Genomic DNA, 22,620 nt, shown 5'->3' on the forward strand with positions numbered 1-22,620 from the left:
TGAGTATCAACCCCCATCACCCTGGCCACCAAAACAGTCCCTACAGGGAACAAGTGTCTAGAGGAGGAAAAAGTGCAGGAGGTGAATGTGAAGGGGCAGCTGCAGCAGGAGACCCTGAATGAGCTCGGGTCCACTGCTGCTGTCCCTCCCATGGAATACCCTCGAGTCTACACGCAGGGGCTGGCTTAGTGTCATAATAATCGAGAAAACAAGGTGAAGCTCCCAGTTACCTCCCTCCACAGCTTCAACCTCCTCTTCCTGCCATGACTAACCAACTCTGCTCTTAGCTGTGATCAGGGTGGATCTGCCTGCAGCAGGGAAGTTGCTCAGAATCCCGTCTCCAGCTAGGGAAGCAGCAGGCTCTCTAGTGAAGAAATGAAGCCGCAGAGGTGGCCTCCAGCAGTCCCGGGGCACACAACGGGATTTTCAGGCACCGCACGTTCCTACAGCTCAGGGGAACGAACCTTACGGGAAGGCACAGCAAGAGAGGAGCGTAAAGAGGGCTCATTTCAGCACACAGGCAGGCAGCCAAGCCACGGCACGGCACCTCCGCCTCTCACCCAGAGGCACAGCCCGCGCGTTACGGTACACTTGCAAAGCCGGGTGCGATTTTAACGGCAACGAACACCACCGCAAACGATGCGACCTCCGTCCTACGGCACCACATCACTTCAACCCAGCAGGGCGGCCGCAGGAGCCACACTGATGCCAAACGCCGCTGCGGCTGTACCTGACCGCTTCTGCAACGGCTCCGGTAACTTTGGCTCAGCAACGGGAACCTTAGCCACCTCTACCTTCTCCTCCTCCTCTTCCTCCTCTGCAATGGGTTTCATTTCAAAAGTTTCAAGAGCGTGTTTGGCTAGAAAGAGGTTTGCATGGGTTAATCGAGCGGTTGGAGAACCACACAGACACACGACAGTCACCGCAGCCGAGGAAAGAGCGAGAAGAGATCCCTCTCCAGGGCAGCGGCTGAGAACAGCAAGAAAGTTTGTAAACCAGGCAGCTTACAAGTAATTTTCCACCACACAACAGCATATCAGTCTGTCTAGTGCTGCCAGGCCCATCCGTGTATCGGAGAAGAGGGGAAAAGAACAGAAGCTTTGCAGGGATGCGTGGGGACACGCGAACGGATCTCGAGAGTGCTACTAGGATGGGCTCAAAGTCTGGGGAGATGCAGGTGCTGGCTGCTACAATCCAGGAAAAACACACCCAGGTTCCTCTAGATGAAAACCTACATAAAACTCAACAGCTCGAATTAAATGTACCTGAGTGATCAACTTCAAATCTTAATTTTAAGGACAAGCAGCCGTCTACCCTGGTGCCTTACGTTCTCCACTTTTACAGCATCAGGCCTTCCCTGCCAGGAGATGCTGGCTAGTGAGAATTCAAGGCAAGGCAGAGGTGGGGAGGCAGCGTGCCACGCTGATTTACGAAAGCTTGATCTAGGTTTCATACCTGAAGAACAGCGATGTCAAAAGCAGGCTGCACTAAACTCGGGCTGTGCTAAACTCAGGCTGGAGGAAGGGAAGCGGAGCCGTAGGCAATGCATTTGCATACAAATTACCTCCAGCCCTGATGCACCACAGGCATTCGCTATTTAAGTGATGAAGACTGCAAATATTTGACAACACTGCTGCTGCCACACGCTTATTAGCACTCAAATATGCTGTTGTACCTACACACCTCTTACAGGCATTAATATTTACTAATGTTTATTAATAGTACCTATCGTAAGAGAAACATAAGGTCCATGTAGCAAAATGGGTGGCATCTCTGAAACCCTGAAAAACCCCCAGAATAGGCTTAAAAAATGGCAAGCAGGTCCCAGGATGAAGAATTTCAGAAGCTTTACAAGAAGTTTCAACATCAAACGTTAAAATTTTCTAATCTACCTTTACAAAAAACCCCAAATTTAATAAGGAGACAGCTCTCAAGTGCCAGTACATCCTAAACTTTTCCCCACCTCCCCGCAAGAGTTACAGTCCAACGAGGTGCAAGGCAGAAATTTTAGGAGTCTCCCAGAGCCGGGGCTGTGCCAGGCCATCCCCTGACTGCCAAACTCTTCTTGCAAAGAAACGAAAAGTAGAAAGCCGCCAGGTTTGGTGAAACTTGGAGTTGTCAGGAACAAGCATGTGAAGGATAGGAAAGGTGCTGCAGAGAGTTGTAGCCACCACCACAGCTATACCTGGCTTCTCTCGGATCTGATCCACGGGTTTTGGTTCGGGAACCACAACCACCTCCTCCTGCTTCTCTTCCTCTACGGCTCTGAACTCAACTTTTTGAGCTGCACGTTTAGCTGAGGAAACGGGGCACATGTTAACGACTGCCCACACAGCAGACGGAAAAAGGCTGCAGACTTGAAGGGGGACACAAGCGTTACGTTCGCAGGCTGCTCTTTTCCAAGCTCTGACATTCGGGTGTGGGATTGCAGTGGGGATTTGTCTACTCATCCGGGGTCATAACGGTCTACAGGGCATGGCCAAGGGGCAACCAACAGCGCTGGTCCCCTCGCCTCCATGCACCGTGCCTGGTAACACGCACACCCACACTGCAGCAAGCAGGCAGTTTGCTTCACTCGCCGCATCAGGGCTGTGGTACAGAGCTCAAACCAAGCAGCCCTCTTCCTCCCACCTCCGAGGCATGAAGCCCCCAGGCTCAGGGTGTCGCTGATCCCTGGAAAGCCATGCCAGGAGCAGGGGCAGCCTGGCTGCTGCCAGACACAGGGTGCTGGGGCAGGCCATTCCCTCCCCGACTGCAGCACAACTTCAGAGCTCAGAGCAATGCTGTTCCTGCTCCATCAGGTGTCCTGGGTGCAAAGGGATGCTCCCCTTCCCCCGGATCCTCCCGGTGCAAAGGGATGCTCCCCTTACCCCGGATCCTCCCGGTGCAAAGGGATGCTCCCCTTCCTCCGGATCCTCCCGGTGCAAAGGGATGCTCCCCTTCCCCTGGATCCTAATTTTACAAGCACCCCATGACTCAGACTAAGAGGAGCAAACTCCATGCCTCTCCTCCTCTCACCTGATGCTATCCATCTCTTTTAAAAGTGTCAGGGACAAGCCCACCTGATTGATATGCCACAAACTTCAACATTAGTTCACGGAGTTGTGGTAAAAAATCTCCCCCTCAAGGCAAACTATGTAATTTAAGAAGCTACATTAAACATAACTCCTAGAACAGTTTAATTCCCGATTTGCTAAAAGGAAAATGCACTGAGATTGAATGAAGAAATATCTTTACCACCAGAACTTTGCCATAAGCCTTCAGCACCCACCTACACCCCTTTAGTCAGTCGGTTCTTGCCAGCACTACTACCAGTTTGCATTCTATATCCAGGTCTTGTAGTAAAGTGAGAAGTTATATTTTTAAAGCAGGGAGTTCCGGTGGTATATAAAGAGTATTTCAGCACCCTACTGAATCCAGCCACGGCGAGGGAAGAGGCACCTGACACTCACCTCCGTCGAGGCTTCTGGACGCTCGCTTACTTGCCGTCCGCTCGAACTGGGGAGCGGGTCGGTCGATCAAGGCACTCGCCTGCCTCGTCTGCGCCTGCGTCCGGCCGCTGTAGCGGAATTTGGAGCCCAGTGCCAGGAACCTGCTCTTCGGGATGGCCTCGGTGGAAGTCAGCCTGAAAACCACACACACCATTTAGAAATCGTACCTCCTCCAGGTCTAGGAAGCGGCAGGTAAAGAGCAATTAAAATACAAATTAAAGAAGTCTCTTGCATCCACTTGATTAACAAAACAGCTCGCAGTAACAATAAGCTACATGTAACAATGATCTCTGTAAGCCAGAAAACCTTTGTCTTATGTATCTTATGAAGCTTAGAAATTCATAAACAGTATGAATACAGTTTATACATCAGTATAAACACTTGATGTCTCTGCAAACATTTCACTGCAATTCTGTGAAACCCCAAGGAACACCGGCGGAGCGCTCGGTGTCAGCAGCTCCCCCAAAGCATCAGTGAGCTCACCATCAGAAAACCCACCTGAAAAACGTGTGATGTTCAACACACACTTTCCACAGCTTCTTCGCTGCCCGGTAACTTGGTAGCTTGAACCCAATTGTACTTTCATACTGTTCTTGCTGCAGGAAATAGAAGTTGTTTAGGTATAGCAAGAAGCAAACGTGGCAGGAGCCCAGTCGCAGCCCATCGACCTGCGGCACAAACTGCTGGGGCAGCCAAGAGCAGCTGAACCCTCCCCATGATGTGCAGGGGGAGCTCAGGTCCATGGGAAGACAGGGGTTGGTCCACAACCCCCCCACTCAGGATGCACCGGGATTTACAGAGGAGCATCATGAGTTTTGCAGCCCTTCAGGCTCAATTACCCCCACATGACACTGCCCAGCTGCCGGATGGAGTTGAGAATGGACTTCCCGGCCAGGCTGGGTCATGGCAGTTGAAGTAGGAGGAAGAAGGAGAGGAGGAGAGAGGCAGGCTCCCCCTGTAGCCCCTCTCCCCACTGTGTTTCCAGCAGCCAGGCTGCTCCACGGATCTCCCCGTTCACCAGAGGCAGCCACTCCCTGCCCGCTCTGCGGGGAAAAGCTACGTGTCTGTATGGGCTTTTAATATTTAAGTGAGATAAAGAGCCCCGTATCCAGCAAGAAGTTACTCCTCTTCCAGTTTCAACTGTGAACTTCCCACCGCTTTCCTCTGGATGCTGGGAATACCACGCAGTGCCAGGAGGTGGTGCTGGATGACACGTTGTTTAAACTGTCACCCGCTGTTTTACAGCTTCAGCAAGTCACCGGCTCCACCTGAGCTTCCACCCAGCCAAGATCAGAAACCCACCAGCCTGAAATGCCCATTCAGAGAGAAGCTTCCCCCTAGCCCCCCACTGCTCAGTGACGCATACACGCTGGTGATTATCAGGAGGCAATTAAAGACGACACGAGCACAGAGAAGTCAGAACGTACCTCCCCCGGCCGGATCTTAATGAAGAAGCTGCTGCGTTTGTAGGAAATCTTCAGCACCTTGGGCCAAGGGAAGCGGTTGATTCTCAGTTTGTCTTTGTAAACAAGAAGGCCACTGGAACAGACTCCCAGGGTGATATCCACTCCTTCCAAGTCCTGGGAAAGCAGAGGAGGATTTAAGCAGCTTCAGGGTTACAAGGTTCAGGTCCATGTCCGCATTCCAAATTACCCCTTTTGCCTTCCCCTCAAGGCTCCCGTGAGTTCATTTCCCCATTGCCCAGACTTCAGCTTCCAGCTTCCTGTGCAGCCAGGGCCAGACTTGTCTTTCCTTCAGGCTTCTCCTTACACCCCGCTCCCTCCTGCAGATCTTTCCTGTGACGCTGGTTGCTCAAAAAGCTGCTCTAGACTCTATCCTGTGTGTCCCTGAGGACAGTGGCTCACCTTGCAGGGTCAGAGCTTTATATAGTCTAAATTCCTCAGGGCAAGGATCTGTCTACATCAGTAGCTTTGTAAAGCTGCCTGTAATACATAAATAATTGTCTGTAATATATAAACAACAATCAATTGGGAAGAGTCTTTTTTCCTGCAAGAATGCTTGAGGCATTTCTGTATGTGTCTGGTTCTGTACCAGCAGCTGGCTCACTTCCTACAGCTTTCAGAAGGAGCCTCCTTAAAAGCTCCTGCAAGGGAAGGGCGATCAAATCACAAAATCCACAGGCAGGTGCACACGTGCCGGTTCTCACCTTGGCTTGGTGAAGGTCGACCCCATACATCGACAGCTTTTTTGCATTCTCAAGAAATTCCAGGTCTGCCTGGGCTGGAGTCATGGACCTGAGGAAAGAGAGAAAGGGCTCGGTATTCCCATAACTCTTGCTTTTAGGAGAGGACAGATCAGGCTTCACAAAACCATTTACTCCTAAGATTTTTGTTTGCTTTCAATACAAAGTTGTGTCCAGATGACGAATTATTAAATTGCTCTGAATGCAGAAATCTGTGCTCTGAGCCATTCCCATAAGAGGGATGTACGCTATTTCTGCGGAGCTCTCCGGTCACTGGGGAACAAGGCGAGGATGTGGAGTACTGGCTACAGGACTTGACCCAGTGGAATAAACAACGATCAGTCAAAGGCAGAGGGTGACAGGTACTGCCCTCCCTCCTGCCTCTGGACCCCCCAGCCCCAGCTATTGTCCTCCAAACCAAACGCAGGGACAGCTGAGACCACACAGCAGCGATTCCTGCCGGGACAGACCAGATGAATGAGACGTTTTCTGGGAACAGATGGTACCCTGTCTGCAGGAGGGGCAACACAACCAACTTTGCTTAACAGAACCCTCCTGGTGATGGAGGCTTTTATCAGTGCGAGTGAAGTGCCCTTGTTAATAAGTTTCTGGTGCACGAGGTCCATCCAACAGCTCTGCTGGGAGAGCATCCGGCTGCACACATCTCCTTTTGTTCCCTGCCCTGATGTCTTTCTTCCTGAGCGCTCGCTACACCTCGGTGTAGAGGCGTTAGTGGTGGGAGACAGGGCAGACAAAGAGGACTGTAAGGACAATCCTACGGGAAAGACCCAGGAGCAGTCACCATCTCCAATGTGTGCCTTGTGCTTTGCAAATAAAGTAGCCGGAGCATGGTTTAGCAGAGTTTTCCCACTGAACACCCTCTGACAGTTTAATGTTCACAGAATACAGACCAGAAATTAATTGGGTGCATATTGCTTCCTCCCTCCTGCACACAGGAGTAGATTAAATATAACTACATCCAATACCCTGAACCATCCTTCTAATGAAGCCATGAATAATTCAGCAACGTGAGGAGCACAGCTAACGGCCTTTGACTTCAAGTCATGAAGCTTGTCAGCGGCCTTGTGCTCATTTTCCCTCATTTCCTCTCCTCTCAGTGCAAATGGAGGGGAATCAATTTAAAGTATCGATCTGCGGGGTTGAGCAAGGTGTTAATCGCAGCTTTGGTCGCAGCCGGGGGCACACGCCCACCCTTCCCCCCTGCACTCAGGTTATTAGCTCCTGTCTGCCCTGCAAGAAGGCATCATCTTCGCCCTGTTCTCGTCCTTAGTGCATCAGCCAGCAGCTTTTCACAGGTCAAGGGGCTGCTGGCTGAAGGCCTCAGTATCACAGAGTGCTTTTATGGGCTTTTATTTCCCCTCAAAACCCAAACGTGTCTCTGGGAGGGTGGAGAAGCTGCCGGCTGGCCGCTCTCACACAGCCCTGCACAGCTTCTGCAATCCACGCTCTAGAGAGCACCGATGAAAATAAGCTCCAAATAAGATGAGGAAGAGGTTCAGTTGCTGTGACCCTTCAATCTGGTACCAGAGGGACTCCCAGGGGTCCTTCAACCCAGCCTGAACTAGACACATCTGCTCAGGTCATGGCTGCGCCAGAAAACACGTGGACAACGGGTCTGTACCTCCTGCATTATCTGCCATACTTCAGGCTGTAAAATGTTACTCATTAAAGGTGGCATCAGAAAAACTCAAACAGGCTGTAGGCTACAGCGTGTAGGCAAAGATGCAGGATCTGCTCCAACCAGACTGCAACCAAAAAAATTACCTAAATCCCAAAGCAAATCAAAATTAGAAGGGCAAAGGGCAAGGTTAAAACAAGCAAACTTTGCATTTTCACATGAAATAAAAGCCAGCTTCACAGCTGAACTGTTGAAAAGAGCATCTGTTAATAAACAATTGCAAGACTCTGCATCTGCTTGCTAAAAACAGTTTCCCCTTCACGGGGGAAAAAAGGATTCCAGCTTCTAGAAAGGTTTTGCTAGAAAGTATTAGATTTTTGTTTAAATAGCCAACGTCCTCAGTACCTGAAAACTCACACCTTGCTGCTAAAGCTCCTGTAGCCAGCATCAAAATCAGCGCAGCAGGAAACCAAAAGCGTGCAACAGCGGTGGGGAAAACACCAGAAAGCCTCATTATTTCAGGCTGCTGTGCACAAACAAGTCCTCCAGCCGTCGCACCTTACCTGTACGTTTTATGAAGCTCCACAACTTTCTCTTCCAGCTCTTTTGTCTGGTTCGGGGCCAATTTAAATTCAGTGATATAATCCGGGCTGTGCAGATCAGGATCGTAGTCTCCCAGCTCGGACTGGACTGTGTACGAACCCAGCAGAGCCAAAGTTGCAAAGGAGCAGGGCAGCCGCCCCGTAATGATGTCTTGTCTGAGCTGAAGACACAAGTAATACCTGGGGAGGAAAAAGGCAAAATACCATTTACGGAGAGCACAGAAAAACTAAAGATATTGGAGGATCAAAAAGAATCTCTTTTTTTTAATGCCACTGATGAATGCAGCGTGATGCTTGTTTCTAACTTCTACCTGTATTTCCACTGATGGGGGAATATTCCCATGGTAAACAATGGGGAGGACAGGAGGACTTAAGGTCACCTCCACTCTGCAAAGGGAGCAGAGGACTCCATCAGAAAATCTGGGTTTTAAATAAAAATTTACTTTTCTATACAAACACGCATGTAAGTGTCCAAGGCCAGGCTGGATGAGGCTTGGAGCAACCTGGTCTAGTGGAAGGTGTCCCTGCCCATGGCAGGGGGTGGCACTGGGTGGGCTTTAAGGTCCCTTCCCACCCAAACCATTCCATGATTCTATGCCAGGATTATAAACAACCCTGCCTGACACATGTGGACTTCAGCGGAGAGCGGGAGCATCCCCCACATCCACTAAAACCAACCAACCCACCCTCCAAGCTGTTAAGACAGCTGATCTCCTTGCTGAAGGATGGAAAACCACCCAAATGTTCAAAATTTCTCTTCAACATTCACTACTCTGCTGAGCGAGCTTCCCGGCTGGTGGCAAGATTCCCGGGTAATTCACCTGGTTATATCCTCTGTCAGCTGGGCGGGATCCGGCGGATAAAACTTGACATTGAAGGTAAAATCCCAGGGGCCTCCTGCAATTCCAAAGAAGAGGTTGAGAAAAATAAACACACCAGAAGAACTTCGTGATAGTCGGATGTTAAAAAACAAGCTGGGAGTATCCAATCCGATCTTCAAAATAGAGCCAGCCGATTATAATACTGATTTTAATACCGCCTGCTCGCACAGCGAGCTGCTGCTCAGCAGCTGGTGTAAGATACGATTTCATTTACAGGAGCTAAGATACAAGCAGGAGAAAACAAAGCAGGGCAAGCAAACGCAGAGGAATAAACCACAACTTGCGGAAAAAATTTAATTTACTGCTAAGAGGCTGAATTACAGATTTCTTCACAGACTGAAAAGAAGGATTCATGAGGAGAGGTCAGGCGCGTGCCCGGAGTTAATGAACTAGTATTGTTTTATCACTCGACCCAATTTTCTGATTTCTTGTAAAGAGCAGATGTGCCAATTCCCTTGGCAGCCTGATGCACTGCGGTCGGACCGCGGCTTAAACTCAGCACAGGACAAGCAGCAATCGCTGGATGAAAGCAGGAAGGGCCGAGACAGGAGGAGCTGCACAAGTCCAGACCTAAATGCTTTAACATAGCTTGTCCAGCCCCATTACAGGCACTATCTGGAGAGAGAATCCCCAAAATCACACCCAGAATCGGCACTGTATGTGGTATGGACAGTCTGAAGGGGTTACCCACTCTTTTCCTTGAAAACTACCTCGTTTGCCCACAGAAAATAGTCCTGACCAACCCATTAAGCACCCAAAGTAATCTTCATAGTTACACCCCCCCCGTTGTGCCCCTCAACACTATTCTGAAGCCATACTTATTTCAGAAAGAGAAGATACGCCTGCGCTTAACGTGCCCAGAGCTTTAGCGCAACCTCCAACAGGGAAGAGTGGGGATGCAGCATCCCTGGATTTACTTCTTATGCAACGCCACAACTCGGATTAAACACAAGGTGCGTTGGTTTTCTTACACACCGTCCAAAAGAAGTTGTTCCAAGGTGACGTTTTAGGTAGCAGAGGTTACCCACGTACGTTGGTGCAGACATATTCAACGTGTATTCAAGCAAAATGAAATGATTTGCCATTTAACCTCTCTCAGGGCACCAGACTCCATGGCAGGCTGCTCGTTAACACTTCGGAGCTGAATTTCAGCTGCACGGCAGCAGCAGCTCCTGCCCTTCACGCGCATCCTATCGATTCCAAGAGACCTTGGTAAGAGCAGGAGCTGTTCCTTCCGCACAGCCCTGTGGCATTTCCCCCTCAATGACACACGGGCTTCTGCGCCCCCCACCAAAAGCCCACGTTAGGCAGCTTTACTTCTGGAAAACAGCATTTTAAGTCCGAAGCAGTCAGACTTGCTCCTGAGGGAGGACAAAAGCCTCTAAAATTTATGTGACATTGCCCTCACCTTGAACTAATTCAGTGCTAGCAGGCCTTAAAATACAACCTCAGAGTGCATCTGGCATTTGCCCTGATACTACCTGAACCACTTATCATTCCAGTAGCCCTATCTGCACCCCAAAACAGCCTCAGAGTCCACAAAACCTCGCTTCAGCATGGTATTTTCCCAATCTCCTTTGGGATTTATATGGTTCCCACTGACACCTACCTTCCCATCCTCCAACAGGGAGCAGATCTCCCATCGCAGCGTCACGTGGTAGCAAGGCTAGCGTGGGTTTGCGCCGGGCCAACACACCCCAAGCTAGGTTTTCGCAAGGAAATGGCATTTTTTTCCTAAATCTAGAGCATCACTAAGTACTTAAGAAGAAGAGGAAGGATGCACAGACTGCTTGAACCTGCGCTGGTCCCTGCCAGACAGCCCGCACCCATTCCTGGGCCCCCAGATTGCCTACCAAAGCCATGCTTATTTAGGGAAGCGGGGAGAAACCACACATCCCCCCCAAGGTAAATTCCATCTACTTACCATGAACCTGTTTTTTTATTTCTTTGGCAGGATCCAGCCACGTCTGTAAGAGGATAAAAACATTCACAGTTTAACAGACGTTCCAGAAACGCCACAGAAAACTGTAAATGGCTAAAAATACAGCAAAAAGACAACATTTGCCATCCACGCAGCCATGGAAACTGGAGAGAGAATGCATTTCACAACTTTTACTCCAGTTTGCGGTCTCGGTGGGTGCATTTCCAACCCTGCACCTCCCAGGTACTCACAGGGGAGGCACAAGGAACGGGGGGGGAGGAAAAAAAAGCAGCATATTAGGGCTGCACGTACAGTCGCAGTCACATCCAGCTGCAAAGGACCCTTGTGCAGCACACTGTTTTCCTCCTGAACCTTTAAAAACAGGCCAATAGGATGTCTGCATTCGTTTTAGGCACTGTGTCTCCATATTTACCTCAGTCAGAACAAAGATTGCCAAGACTCCTCATTATTAGCGACGGTTTTTAATGACCTAACCACTGAAATACAAGTGAAAACATCCCATCGCCAGGGTAGGCTGGAATCTTTAACAGCAGCATGACATAAACTTTGTCTCTTTTAAGTATGACTCAAGTTTCCAGTAATTATCTCCACTACAAATTTAGAAATATATATCCTTTCCCCCCGCTCTGTAATTTGGGGTTTTGTGGGATGGTGGTGCAACTAAGCCTCAAAAAACAACTCCCGCTTTTGCCAGCACGGTCTGACCAACCCCTGGCACGTCCAGACTGAGCCTTTCCCTCCGCAGAGGTCACGGTCTGCACCGATGAGGCCGTGTAAAACCACCTTCTTCGTTTTCACAAGCCCTGAGCAGGATTTGGAAGTCCAGGTCTCCCGAGGTGATGGAATTAACCCATTGAATCCCTCAAGCTAATCTGTCTTGACCAGAAGGACACGTAACTTCGTGGCAGGGAGACAGCGATACTTACATTTAATCTTATCTTTTTATACGCTTGCCCTTCTAACCTACAAAACAGGGGGTGCAAAATCCACTGGAAAGGCAGACATGCCCCCTGCTGTCTTTTCAGGGCCTGCATTTTACACAGAGCATCTCCGCGTCGCTCCCGCAGCACTGAGGGCTGGGTTTTGGGCAGCCGAGCCCGGGGTGCAGTCATGCATCCTCGGCACTCATCCTGCCTCATCCAGCGGACAATAACGGGCACGGCAATTAACGGCACTTCCATCCAACACTGGGTCATGTATTAGCAGGAAACAATCCTCCCTTTCAGAGCAGCGTGAGCATCAGGCCGTCGGGGCTGACCAGCTGCTCAATGCACTGTCACCATCCCCTGTTCCCATCTGGGAAAATGCCCGTCCTCAGGAAGGTCTATTCCCTAAATATCAAGGAAAATCCTGCATACAACCCTTTCCTGTCTCGGAATACATACATGCATCTCCTCCTGCTCCACACAGTCACGGGTGAGGTGCGGAAGCTCATCCGTTGGTTCCCTATTGAGATCATTTCTACCACCAAATCCATAACTCGGTGTCTGATCTTGTTTGAAGTAACAGCAAGAGATGGAGCTTCAGACTTCGAAGCTCAGTGAAACATAACCAGCAAGATTCCCAAAAAACCCCAGAAATGGTGTTTTCCTCCATCAGAGCAAACCAGACTTAGACCGCACTGGAGCTAAACCCACGCGCAGCGGCTTCACCATCCTCCCTGCTCTGGGCACAAACCTGACAAGTTCTCTGGTTCCAATCCCCGTGTTAAAAAGCTGCACGGCCCCTTTGCCCTCGTCGGCACGGGGGGAAGGAGGTGCACACGTCGGCTTTTGGAAGAAGCAATGCCAGCAGCCCTGGACGTGAGAAGAGCGAGTCGCAGAGGTCCATGAGATGCAGCAGTGAGCTACCCACAGCACACGTGTGAGACATTGAGCTGCTCCAGCTAAACTCATTTTGCTCTTAATTGGATCTAAAAGCACCTCTATCCCTCCCCTCTGTGAGCACAGCAAACTCCTAGAGTAAAAATTCCAGGCTATACACCTGGATGCAGATTTCACACACAGGAAAATAGCAAGACACCAGAGACAGACCAACCCAAGACAGAGCTCTGCCTGCCTCAGACAGCGATGGGCTGCTCTTGTGCCAGTGTATTAACAATTAACAGCTGTAATTATTAAGTATCTAATGACAAACATCTGCCAGCCATAGTAAGGACTGCTGCAGGTGAAGCAGGGGAACAGTCAGAGTGTGACCAACATTAACCATCTAAAGGACATAAAAGTGGGCCCTCGATTTCAATTTAGCACACTTTTGGCTAGCTCCACGAAACAGAGCTTGAGTAATTGCTTGAGTTAAAGTGTAACCAAGGGTTTAAAAGATAAGACACTGCTGGAGTCTAACCAAACAAAGATCTTAAACTGAAACCATGAGTAACAGTTTTGGTATGAAGAGTCACGCGTGCTCTTTTGCAGGGCAAAGCCTTGACTCAAAACTGCTCTGGATGGCTCCAATCGAACCTTACCAACGCCGACACCAAGCTAGGGCAGCCTGGCTTCTTCAGTTATAACGAAATGCTACAAATTAATGGCATCCTTTTGCAGTCAACTAACATAACGAATTTTCTCCGCAAGATCCAAGTTCATGTAGCAGTAAACTAATATAATGAATTTTTTCCAAGTGAAGAACCAAGTTCATGCAGCTTTTTTACTAAAATCCACACTCCTGTAATCATTTATTCACAATTTCTGCCTCTGTGATGATCCTCTTAGTTATTTTCTGGGGGGAAGACACGAAAAAGAGGAGCTTAGGCCTCACCTCCTCCCCAGGGGAAATGACCCCTTGAAAGAGCGGAACCCCACGCCACAGCAGCTGCTTACCCTTGAGGTCGGCGTGTCCCATATGGCCAAACCGAAGTAGTCTTCCTCCAGGAGATTGAGGTGGTCACAGACTTTTTTAAGTAGATCCTGCCCCTTGGCGTGTTTCTACAAATAGACAACAGAAATGCTGTAGGACGAGCTGGTTTTTGCCTGCCCTCGGTCACGGGAGAGGGGAAAAAGGGAACACAACCAAACCACGCTGTACACTATCAAGAAGGGAGAAGAGTCCTGAGGAGCTCAGAATCAGATCTCCTGGCTGTTTCTGAGCAAGCACCCCTTATAGGAAAGGGCCTCAGGCATGAACTCAAACTGCAGAAGCAACGGGAGCTGCAGTGGGTCTCTCCGCTGCCACCAGCTCTGTGCCTGAAGTCCCCCAAAGCTGAGCTTCTCCACACGACTCAATAAACACTGAGGATTTGGGAGGTTTTTCCTTCCCAAAAGGACATCCAGGGCACTGGTATGTCCCAGCTCCAGGCTGCCAGGCAATCAGGAGCTGATCAAAAGGTGATCAACGCCGGGTATGAAACCACTGCCACTGGGAGACCACTGCCCAGCTGTGGTCTCCCATTTGGGGGGCAACCTGACTTAGTAGGTTCACAAAAGAAACAGCAGCTCAGGACCAAATACCATCATTTCCACAGCATTTTCATCAACCCCATCTGCTGATGAAACCCAGGCTCTCCGGTTCTGCCTTATGCATCAAAAGCTGCTTAGCACACAACAACTCGCCTCCAGAAATCCACTCTGAGCATTCCGATCTCCTGGGTTGGGGTTGGTTTTTTTTTTTTCCTTCTTTTTCAAAATCCTGCAGAAGTGAACCAGCCCCAGGAACAGATACCCTTTTAGTCCAAATGCATGAAGGAAAACATCCCTGAGGCACAAAACTATGGTAACCAGCAGCAGCTAATTCTATTGGAGGCTCTGCTGAAAAGAAAGTGCGGTTCCAGTGACGCAAAATAAGCTTTACTAATGCATCGCTTGTGCCCGCGTCCCTCCCCTCAGTCGTATTTGCATGGCAACTGATCCAAGACCAGAGCCTTGTTTCATCCCAGTCCTTCAGCTGAAAGGTCCTTCGTGCGTACCCTGCGACTCTATAGACAACAGAGTGTCAGCCTGGGTATTTCGCAAAGAAATGGGACTTAAAGCCATGTAGGGGTTAAAAACCTTCCATGCCTGTCAACTGGAAAGGATTCCAGAACCCACTTATTCTTCCTGGATAAAGGCATTTGTGCTGGTCTTTGCTTACACCTTTGCAATTCCTTCCCAATTAAGGCTTAATAAATTCTCAAAATGCTAAAGTAGGATTATACCGGCATTAAAGCCAAAGGTACTTAAGTCAAGAGGGTCTCACCGGCATAGCAGCCCCTCCTAATCCTCCCCGCAGTGCCCATCACCGCTCTGCACCTACAGAAGGAGGCTCCTAGCACCCAGCTCAAATCAGGGCGTTACACACCCCCAGCTCTCCCACCAACGTCGCCCGTGCAGCCTGCAGACACGTGGCTGCACCAAACTCATGCTCAAAGCCACGGCAAGCCAGCGGAGACGCTGCCACCAGCGTTTCAGGGAACAGTTTCCTTCTGGGGGCTGCACACAAAGCCCCTGGCAAAGGGGAAGGCGACGGGGGCGCTGATGCTCCGGGCTGATCCCGGGCAGCAACAGCAGTGACGCCGTTACACAAACGGCCGGCGCTGACCTACTTGCCCAGGATCAGCCAAGGTTACGGCTTTCACAAGGAGCCTGTGCCCAGATACCCTCTCCTGGCCCACTTAGCCAGCGGGACTGGGAAAAACAAGCGGAGGGAAGCAAGCTCGGGAAGTACCCGATTATTAATATTCCAGACAAGTGCTTCAATACCAAAATGGGGATTTCTGGGAGCTTTTTATTGCCCTGACAGCAAGACGGTCCTGTGAGAGAATGCACAAAATAAAGCAGAAGAAAAGCTCTCGGATGAAGGGGTTTGCAGTGCTGTAAGTCAACGTAATCATTTTCAATTGTTTACTGCAAATATGTTCAACTGCAGGCCAAACACGGCACGTTTTTCTTTACCTCCAAGCTCCAAGAGTTATGTCACCCAGCAACCCGATAGGCAAATGTACCTTGGGTGAACAGAAAAGCACAAACTGACAACTCATTTAACTCAAAGGGGCAGAAGGTATTTAGACAAACCCAACCTAACACAAAATCCTAAACTCTGGCCTGAAAGACAATGAGAAGATCAACAGCAAGTGAAATCACTTTTTTTTAAGCTTACCCCCCCTTTATAAAGCAAGGCACCCTGGAAATTGTAGACCAATAAAAAAGATTCCTAGGCACCCAGAGATCTTTATAACACACTAAAGTAGTTACAGCCTACAGCAAGATTGTTCTGCAGTAAAGCCTGTCGTGTAATTCACTGGCAGCAAATGAGACCCTTATTAAAGAGGGTTTGTGGTGATTTTTCAAAGGGGAGGAGAAGGGACAGGGAAAAGAGAAGCACAAACAAACCCCGAAAGGACTTACATCCATGGCACACTCAAAGACGGTGTAATCCAGCAGGTCAACTTTGCAGTACATGTTTCTGTGTCGTTTTACTGCTTTCTGGGCAGCTTTCAAATCCTTCTCTGCTTTGGTCTCCGGAGTGTCTTGTTTCGGCTCTGGCTTGGCACACTCTTCCTTTGCTTCCTCTCCTTCCTTGCCCTCGAGGTCTCTGCCGTCCAGCTCCTGGTCGTCCCTCCTCTCCTCCTGTGCAGGCTGAGGACACCCCCCCATCACCCAAGATGCAATTTAGACGTGTCAAGCAAAACCAAAAACTCACGTGAAACAAGCACCACACAGGTGCACCTCAGGGCTGGGATCTTACTCCAAACTTCATTTTCTGAGCTAAATGTATAACCTGGGACCCGGAGCAGCAGCTTGGGTGAGGAAGGTAATGTGATGTGAATTTTTAAAGCCCTTCAAATCATTCTCAAGTCTTCCTTTAATAAAGGATGTAATGAAAAAAGAAAAAGGGTTGATTAGAGAAACCAGGGCAGATTATATCATGCAAATCTTCATGGTCTTAATGACAGCACCTTTAGGACTAGATAGTTTTTGCCCTCCGAGGCCAGACGCCCACCGCATGTGTCCCCACGCTCCCAGTGTCACCCTGAGCTGTGCCCAGCGCACCAGCCCTCAGCATGGCAGCAGTGGTATTGAAAGGGGGGGTCAGTGCTGAGATTTCACGGCCATCTGAGCTGACTGAGCAGCTCTCAGCCACCAGAAAGGGAAGGCAGCCTTCAAACAACCCTCCCTTAGCCTACTGAGGATGCCCCATCCTGGGAAGTGTCCAGGGCCAGGCTGGATGAGGCTTGGAGCAACCTGGTCTAGTGGAAGGTGTCCCTGCCCATGGCAGGGGGTGGGACTGGGTGGGCTTTGGGGTCCCTTCCCACCCAAACCAGTCTGTGATTCTATAATGAAGTCACTAAAATAGCAGAAAGGGATGCAGTTTGGGGACAGGAGGAGGAAGGAAGGCGGGTTTTCTTCCCACTGCCATTTCAGCAGGTTAAACGAGTTCACGGCGGGCTCCGACAAGCGCTGGAAGTGGCTCGATGCAGCAGAAGCACGCAGCCGCGGCAGAGGAAGAGCAAAACCCCGTCTTTTCAGCCCAGCGCATCTCACGAAATCCCACCCAGGCACAACTGCACGGAGGTATTTAAAAACTACATAATGTCCACAAGCTGCTGACTTCTGTTCCAGCAGGGCTGGGACAATCGGGAGCAGGGAATCAGTCAAAGCTCATAATGCCCGTCGGTCAGCATTTATCAAACAGGCAGCACATCGCAAATGCTTTCACGGCAGAAATATCTGCCGAGTGTCACAGTCCAAAAAAGCCACTGACGTTGATCTAAAAGAAGAGCTAAAAAAAAAGGCACAAATACTTCGTCTGAAATGAACAGCCCATGGGGAAGGAAGGCTGTGGGTGCACCCTCACTTGTGCTCAGAAGCAGCAAATTGATGTTAAATAGAGAAATAAATTACACATTTCCTCTTGAAGACACAATTTCTGGGCTGAAATCACCTAAGAATTTCCAGCTTCCCCCCCATTTCTGCTAATGCCAACCCTCAGAGGTAGAAAACACGAACAGAGATCGTCCCATGGCTGTCACAGGCTCAGAAATTTGGGAAAAGAAAGAAAAAGGTGCTGCTTACTACCTTCTCTAGACCTTTGTAATTTTAAGGGGTGCTGCCTAGAGCTGGCCATGCTCTGACTTGTACAGTATTGCTCAAAGTCAGCTGAAACCCAGAGCCTGCAGACATGGACACCTCTCTGGAGCCCACTCAGAACATGAAGGCAGCGGGGTAACTAATCCCGACTTCACCACCGAGGTGCTCTGACTCCAGCAGTACAGGCAGGCTGGTTGGGTTTTAAGAAATCCATATTTCAGGAGAAGGGGCACTCACCTTTCTCTAACCCTGGGAAGCTGCACAAGCAGAGGCAGAGCTGCAACTACCTAAGACACATGCCATGGGGTAAGAGAGGGCAGGTAAGACCCCCACATCGACAACCAGCGCAGCTTTGTGAATGTCTCCCCATGGAGATGTCTGCCTCTGCTTCTACTATGCTCTAAAAACTGCATTTTGCATGAAAAATGACCCTGGCTGTAAAGAGCAGACATCAGATGGCTACGAGGAGCCAGGCTCAGCCCACGTGCTGTGCAGAAATCCCTGTCTACATGATGCATAAGCAGAAATTTTGTGTTTGGCAGGCTCAGCACCAGCCAGACAGAACAGATGACCACATCCTGAAGTGCCACGCTTGCGCTCCTTGAAGAAACCCTTTCCCAAATCCACGTCTTCTTGCAATCCCCACCTCATGCCACTGACCTGCCTTTGTTCCGTACACACCAAGGACATCCCGACAAGCAACCGCTCTGTTGTGAATTATGAATTTGACTCTAGTTCTGATGTGACTCCCACTACTCAGCAGAGTAAGGAGACAGCACGGGCCATTTTAAGTTATGCTGTCAAGTGTGAGCACAGTTTCAGGAGCAGGTACCTTGCAGGACAGTGATACAGGAATGCAAGAGTGGGAAACACACGATGCAACACAGGGAGCTGACAAGATCCTTTTCAGCATCTCAGGAGTTTTTCTGATTAAGCTTACCCTCCCTAGGATATGAGGTTTCTATAGTTTTGGCTAAAAGGACACATTTTCAAGAATGGAAGGCAGCATGCCAAGCGGTAGCTTTACCTGTGTTTCTGCGCTGCTCAAGGAATGGAGATCTAATGACGGATCAGTTTTGAGCTCAGGCTCAGGGGCTGCAATCGGGGCTTTCACCAGGATGTCTTCATCAGGGCTGGCTCCTAACCCCGGGTCTTTCGGGTCACCTTCTGCCTCCTTAGGTGCATCAGTGTCCTTGTCCTCTTCAGACACCTGAGACTTGGGCCTCCTGAGAAAGGATGAGAAGAGGCGGGAGAGACCCCGGCCCTCGGAGGTGCGGCGCTCCTTCTTGCTCTGCTCCTCGTGCGCGGGCGTATCGCCGTTGGAGGCCGCCTGCTTCTGCCCCGCTGCAGGCTGGCCCTCTGTCTGCTGGGCCCTCTCTTCTAGGGAAGCCTCCTGCTTTTTTGTTTCAGCAGCTCCGTCCTCCTCCTTGGCTTGCTGCTGCTCCGAATTGTCGGCATCGGCCGCGAAACTCTTCTCTGTTGTCATGATGATGCTGCAAGAGGCACGAAAGGTCTCAATCAAGAGCTTTCCCATAATTAAGTCTGCATTAAGCTATTCAAATCAAGCCACAAGCACAGACACACGACGTTCCCAGTCATACCACCACGTCCTGCCAACTCCAGCCTACACCCTGACCTGCCAAGTCCAGCCTCCACGGTCATTAAGAGCAAAGAAATCATTCATTCTGCTAAGGTTTGCTTTGACAGAAACACCTCTGTCGACATGTGCCCACGCATCTTCCACCATCTGGATGTCACTGACCCCAGACTGCTAAATACGCTGGCACCAGGTCTGCAGCCTGACGAGAGCAAATGATTAAAAAATGGAAACAAGACTAGGGAAAGGGGAAGGGATGGCTGGAGGTCTTCTCTTCCTCCAAGTCCCTGTTCCCCTCGGGCAGCACTGGCTGTGGGAGCAGAGCAGATGGGAATCATAGAATCATTTAGGTTGGAAAAGAACTTTAAGTTCATCAAGTCCAACCGTAGGAGAACACGCATGTGACCAGGCAACCTTCCTCCTACCACGCCATGCCAAAACCCCAGACGGTCTGTGATGGCTTGCCGTGGTACAGCATCCTTCTCTGCAACTGGAAGGAGAAATACGCTACTTGAGAGCCAAAAATTGTATGGCCACAACAAATTTTAACAGCGGCTCACTTTTAAATGCCCCTGAGAGAGGCCACAGACCCTCACCATGAACCGAAAAGGGGGGAACCACACTGATGCTCTGCTCGAGATGGGACTCGGCAGTGTGGATCAACTACCCTGATGGGCACAAGGCAGGTCCAGTGCAACAGAGCAGGCTTCAGGAGCCACGAGATGGTTGCATGGCACACTGGAAAAATGTAAAAATGAAAAGCCTTCCAAACAACACCCGTAACGGAGAGCGGATTTCTTCAGAGCCTGTGCTACGCAGCTGACGCAATGTTTACTTCAACTTTAGCCTGGGCTGTTGACACAAAAAGACTGAAATCACATGAGAAGAGTATCTATTTAAGGTCTAAAGAGCACCCAAAATAATCATGCTTTAGAGGGGATAGAACTAATCTTTGCGCGTTGCATCACATGTATCTGCAGCAATAAATTGCCGCTGCTTACACAGAGCAAATAGCATATAATCCAATATGCCTTTCAATCCCACCAGCCCAAGCCTCGGCACACAAACGTTTGTTGAAAATACCTACTCAAAATTAAGAAACATTTCAAGATGTCACCCTCCTACCTCTTACTGCATTCAGTACTCTGAATTCACCTCATCCTGACTGCCAAAATAGCCAGTGTCTGAAAGAGAAAAGCCCTCCTACCTTCCCCAAGTACTCTTCCCTGCATCCATTGCAAAAGCTTAACATGATTCCTAAAGCTGTGGGTAAAGCAAGGCAGCGTTAGACCTTCACTGGACTTGTTTCCCCTGCAATGCAAATTTCCTGGGTTTGCAAGGTTTGTTTTATTTTCAGTTTTAGTTTCTGGTGGCTTTTTTTTTCAGGCAGGTCTTTTGTAAAAGCAGGGATGGTGACGCCCAGGATCTGTGCTCCCCTCGGAGTGATTCGGAGCTGTGTCAGATTCAGGACAGATTCTTTGAACTCGTTGAAACCTCTTCGGTTTGAGCTGCCCCCCCAAAAAGAGCTGCAGGGCCCATTTCAGCCTGATCTCTTGCAGAACCCAGGTTGAAAGCCTCATGCCTTACACACCATCTCCCCTCGGTGAGCTGCTCTGGCTTTCTCCCAACCCAACGGAGAGGTGAAGGCTACAGACCAGCTTTCCACCTGCTCCGAGAAAACAGGCGTCCGAGCAGACGGCCAGCACGGGCACCCGAAGGCACCTGATGCAGCAGGCAAAGGTGATGCTGAAACCCAGAGGTGGCACAGCTCCGAGCTCGGCAGAGACAAAACCACACCACATCGGCTCTCCTCCTCCGGTGCTGGGCACGGCAGACAGGGCAGCTCGGCACAGCCCCACCGCGGCAGCGAGAGCACGCAAGGGTAATGCTCCAGAACCCTGTTGAGTTGGGCATTACGTCACCTCGCTTCCCCAGAAGTCCTGCAGGAGTTTGTTTCTGTAAGATTATCACCGAACAGGCTCTGCGAGAAAGCTGTGAGATCCCAGCGCAGCGAAAGGCGGATTCACGCTGCAAGCCCCCAGCTCCATCACCGCCCTCGAGGAGGGAGGAATCATAGAATCACAGAATGGTTGGGGTTGGAAGGGACCTTAAAGATCATCTAGTTCCAACCCTCCTGCCATGGGCAGGGACACCTTCCACTAGACCAGGTTGCTCCAAGCCTCATCCAGCCTGGCTTTGGACACTCCCAGGGATGGGGCATCCACAGCTTCTCTGGGCAACCTGTCCCAGTGCCTCCCCACCCTCTCTGTGAAGAATTTCTTCCTGATATCTAATCTAAACCTCCCTGTTTTCAATTTGTACCCATTACCCCTTGTCCTATCACTACAGGCCCTTGTAAAAAGTCCTCTCCCAGCACCCTTGTAGCCCCTTCAGATACTGGAAGGGAAAGCAAAACCAACACTGAACTTCCTCCTCCCCTAAACCAGAAGCACCTGTGGCTCGGCTCAGGCGAGGTAAGGGGCTGTGCCCCACGGTCCACGATCGGTTTGGAGCTGCAGTCCCGGTGACTTGCTCCTGCAGTTCTTCCCGCTGCTCCTGTCCCTCCTGTGATCCCCGGCAAGCGCGCACGGACGCTGCTGGCCCCGTCGGCAACACACGGTCTGCAGCCACCCCAGCCACCACGCAGCCGATTCAGGCCATCAGCAGCTCTCCGAAAACTCCTGGAGACGCTACAAGGCGGTGCAGTGGGTGACAAACCACATTCCGCCAAACGCACGGCACCCCCAGGCCACGACGCGGGACAGACTTGCCACCGCCCCGGCACGCGCGGAGCAGGACGGACACGCTGCAGGCCTGTCCCACCACGCACGCAGGAAGACAGCGAGCTCCCGCTCACAGCAGCTGCCGAAGCAGTCTGCTTTGTAGTTGCTTCCTGCTGTGTTTGTTTTGAATAACCACGTCTGCGAGAATCATTATCTAAACACACGCTGGAAGCGCGTCGCTCTTAAAAATCAGAAGAACCGAATGGCTCTTGAAATGAGGGCTGCAGGGAGGGCACAGCTGAAGAGCAGCTCTTATCAGCCACGGTAAACAAGAGGGACGCTCCACAAACAAGCATTTCCTCTGGAAGCAGTCTTCTCCCTTTAAATACCAACATTTCTGGCACAAGAAATGTTTACTTGCTTGGATTTCAAAGCCGCAGTCGTGGACCTTTCCTGGCACGGGAAGGTGGGTCCTGCTGGCGACGGGCAAACATCTCCCTGTCTTTCCTCCATCCCCCGAGAAACACCTCGCAGCTCAGGC

At 50.3% G+C, this 22,620-nt stretch overlaps 1 protein-coding gene across 1 annotated transcript; it reads right to left on the reverse strand.

Annotated features, from left to right (window-relative positions):
* Positions 1-730: 730 nt before the first annotated feature.
* On the reverse strand, positions 731-19,245 carry LOC104504343 (protein 4.1-like; the record flags this gene model as incomplete). The annotated part of the gene is made up of 12 exons (XM_010155091.1): positions 18,787-19,245; positions 16,077-16,307; positions 13,578-13,682; positions 10,741-10,783; positions 8,757-8,832; positions 7,897-8,115; positions 5,659-5,746; positions 4,919-5,071; positions 3,990-4,087; positions 3,453-3,625; positions 2,186-2,296; positions 731-859 (listed from the first exon to the last, which is right to left on the reverse strand). Coding segments are annotated over exons 1-12 (1,885 nt in total), but the record flags the coding sequence as incomplete, so codon positions are not given.
* Positions 19,246-22,620: the final 3,375 nt, after the last annotated feature.

This window comes from Eurypyga helias, unplaced genomic scaffold (assembly GCF_000690775.1).
Source record: "Eurypyga helias isolate BGI_N326 unplaced genomic scaffold, ASM69077v1 scaffold41497, whole genome shotgun sequence".
Taxonomy (NCBI): domain Eukaryota; kingdom Metazoa; phylum Chordata; class Aves; order Eurypygiformes; family Eurypygidae; genus Eurypyga; species Eurypyga helias.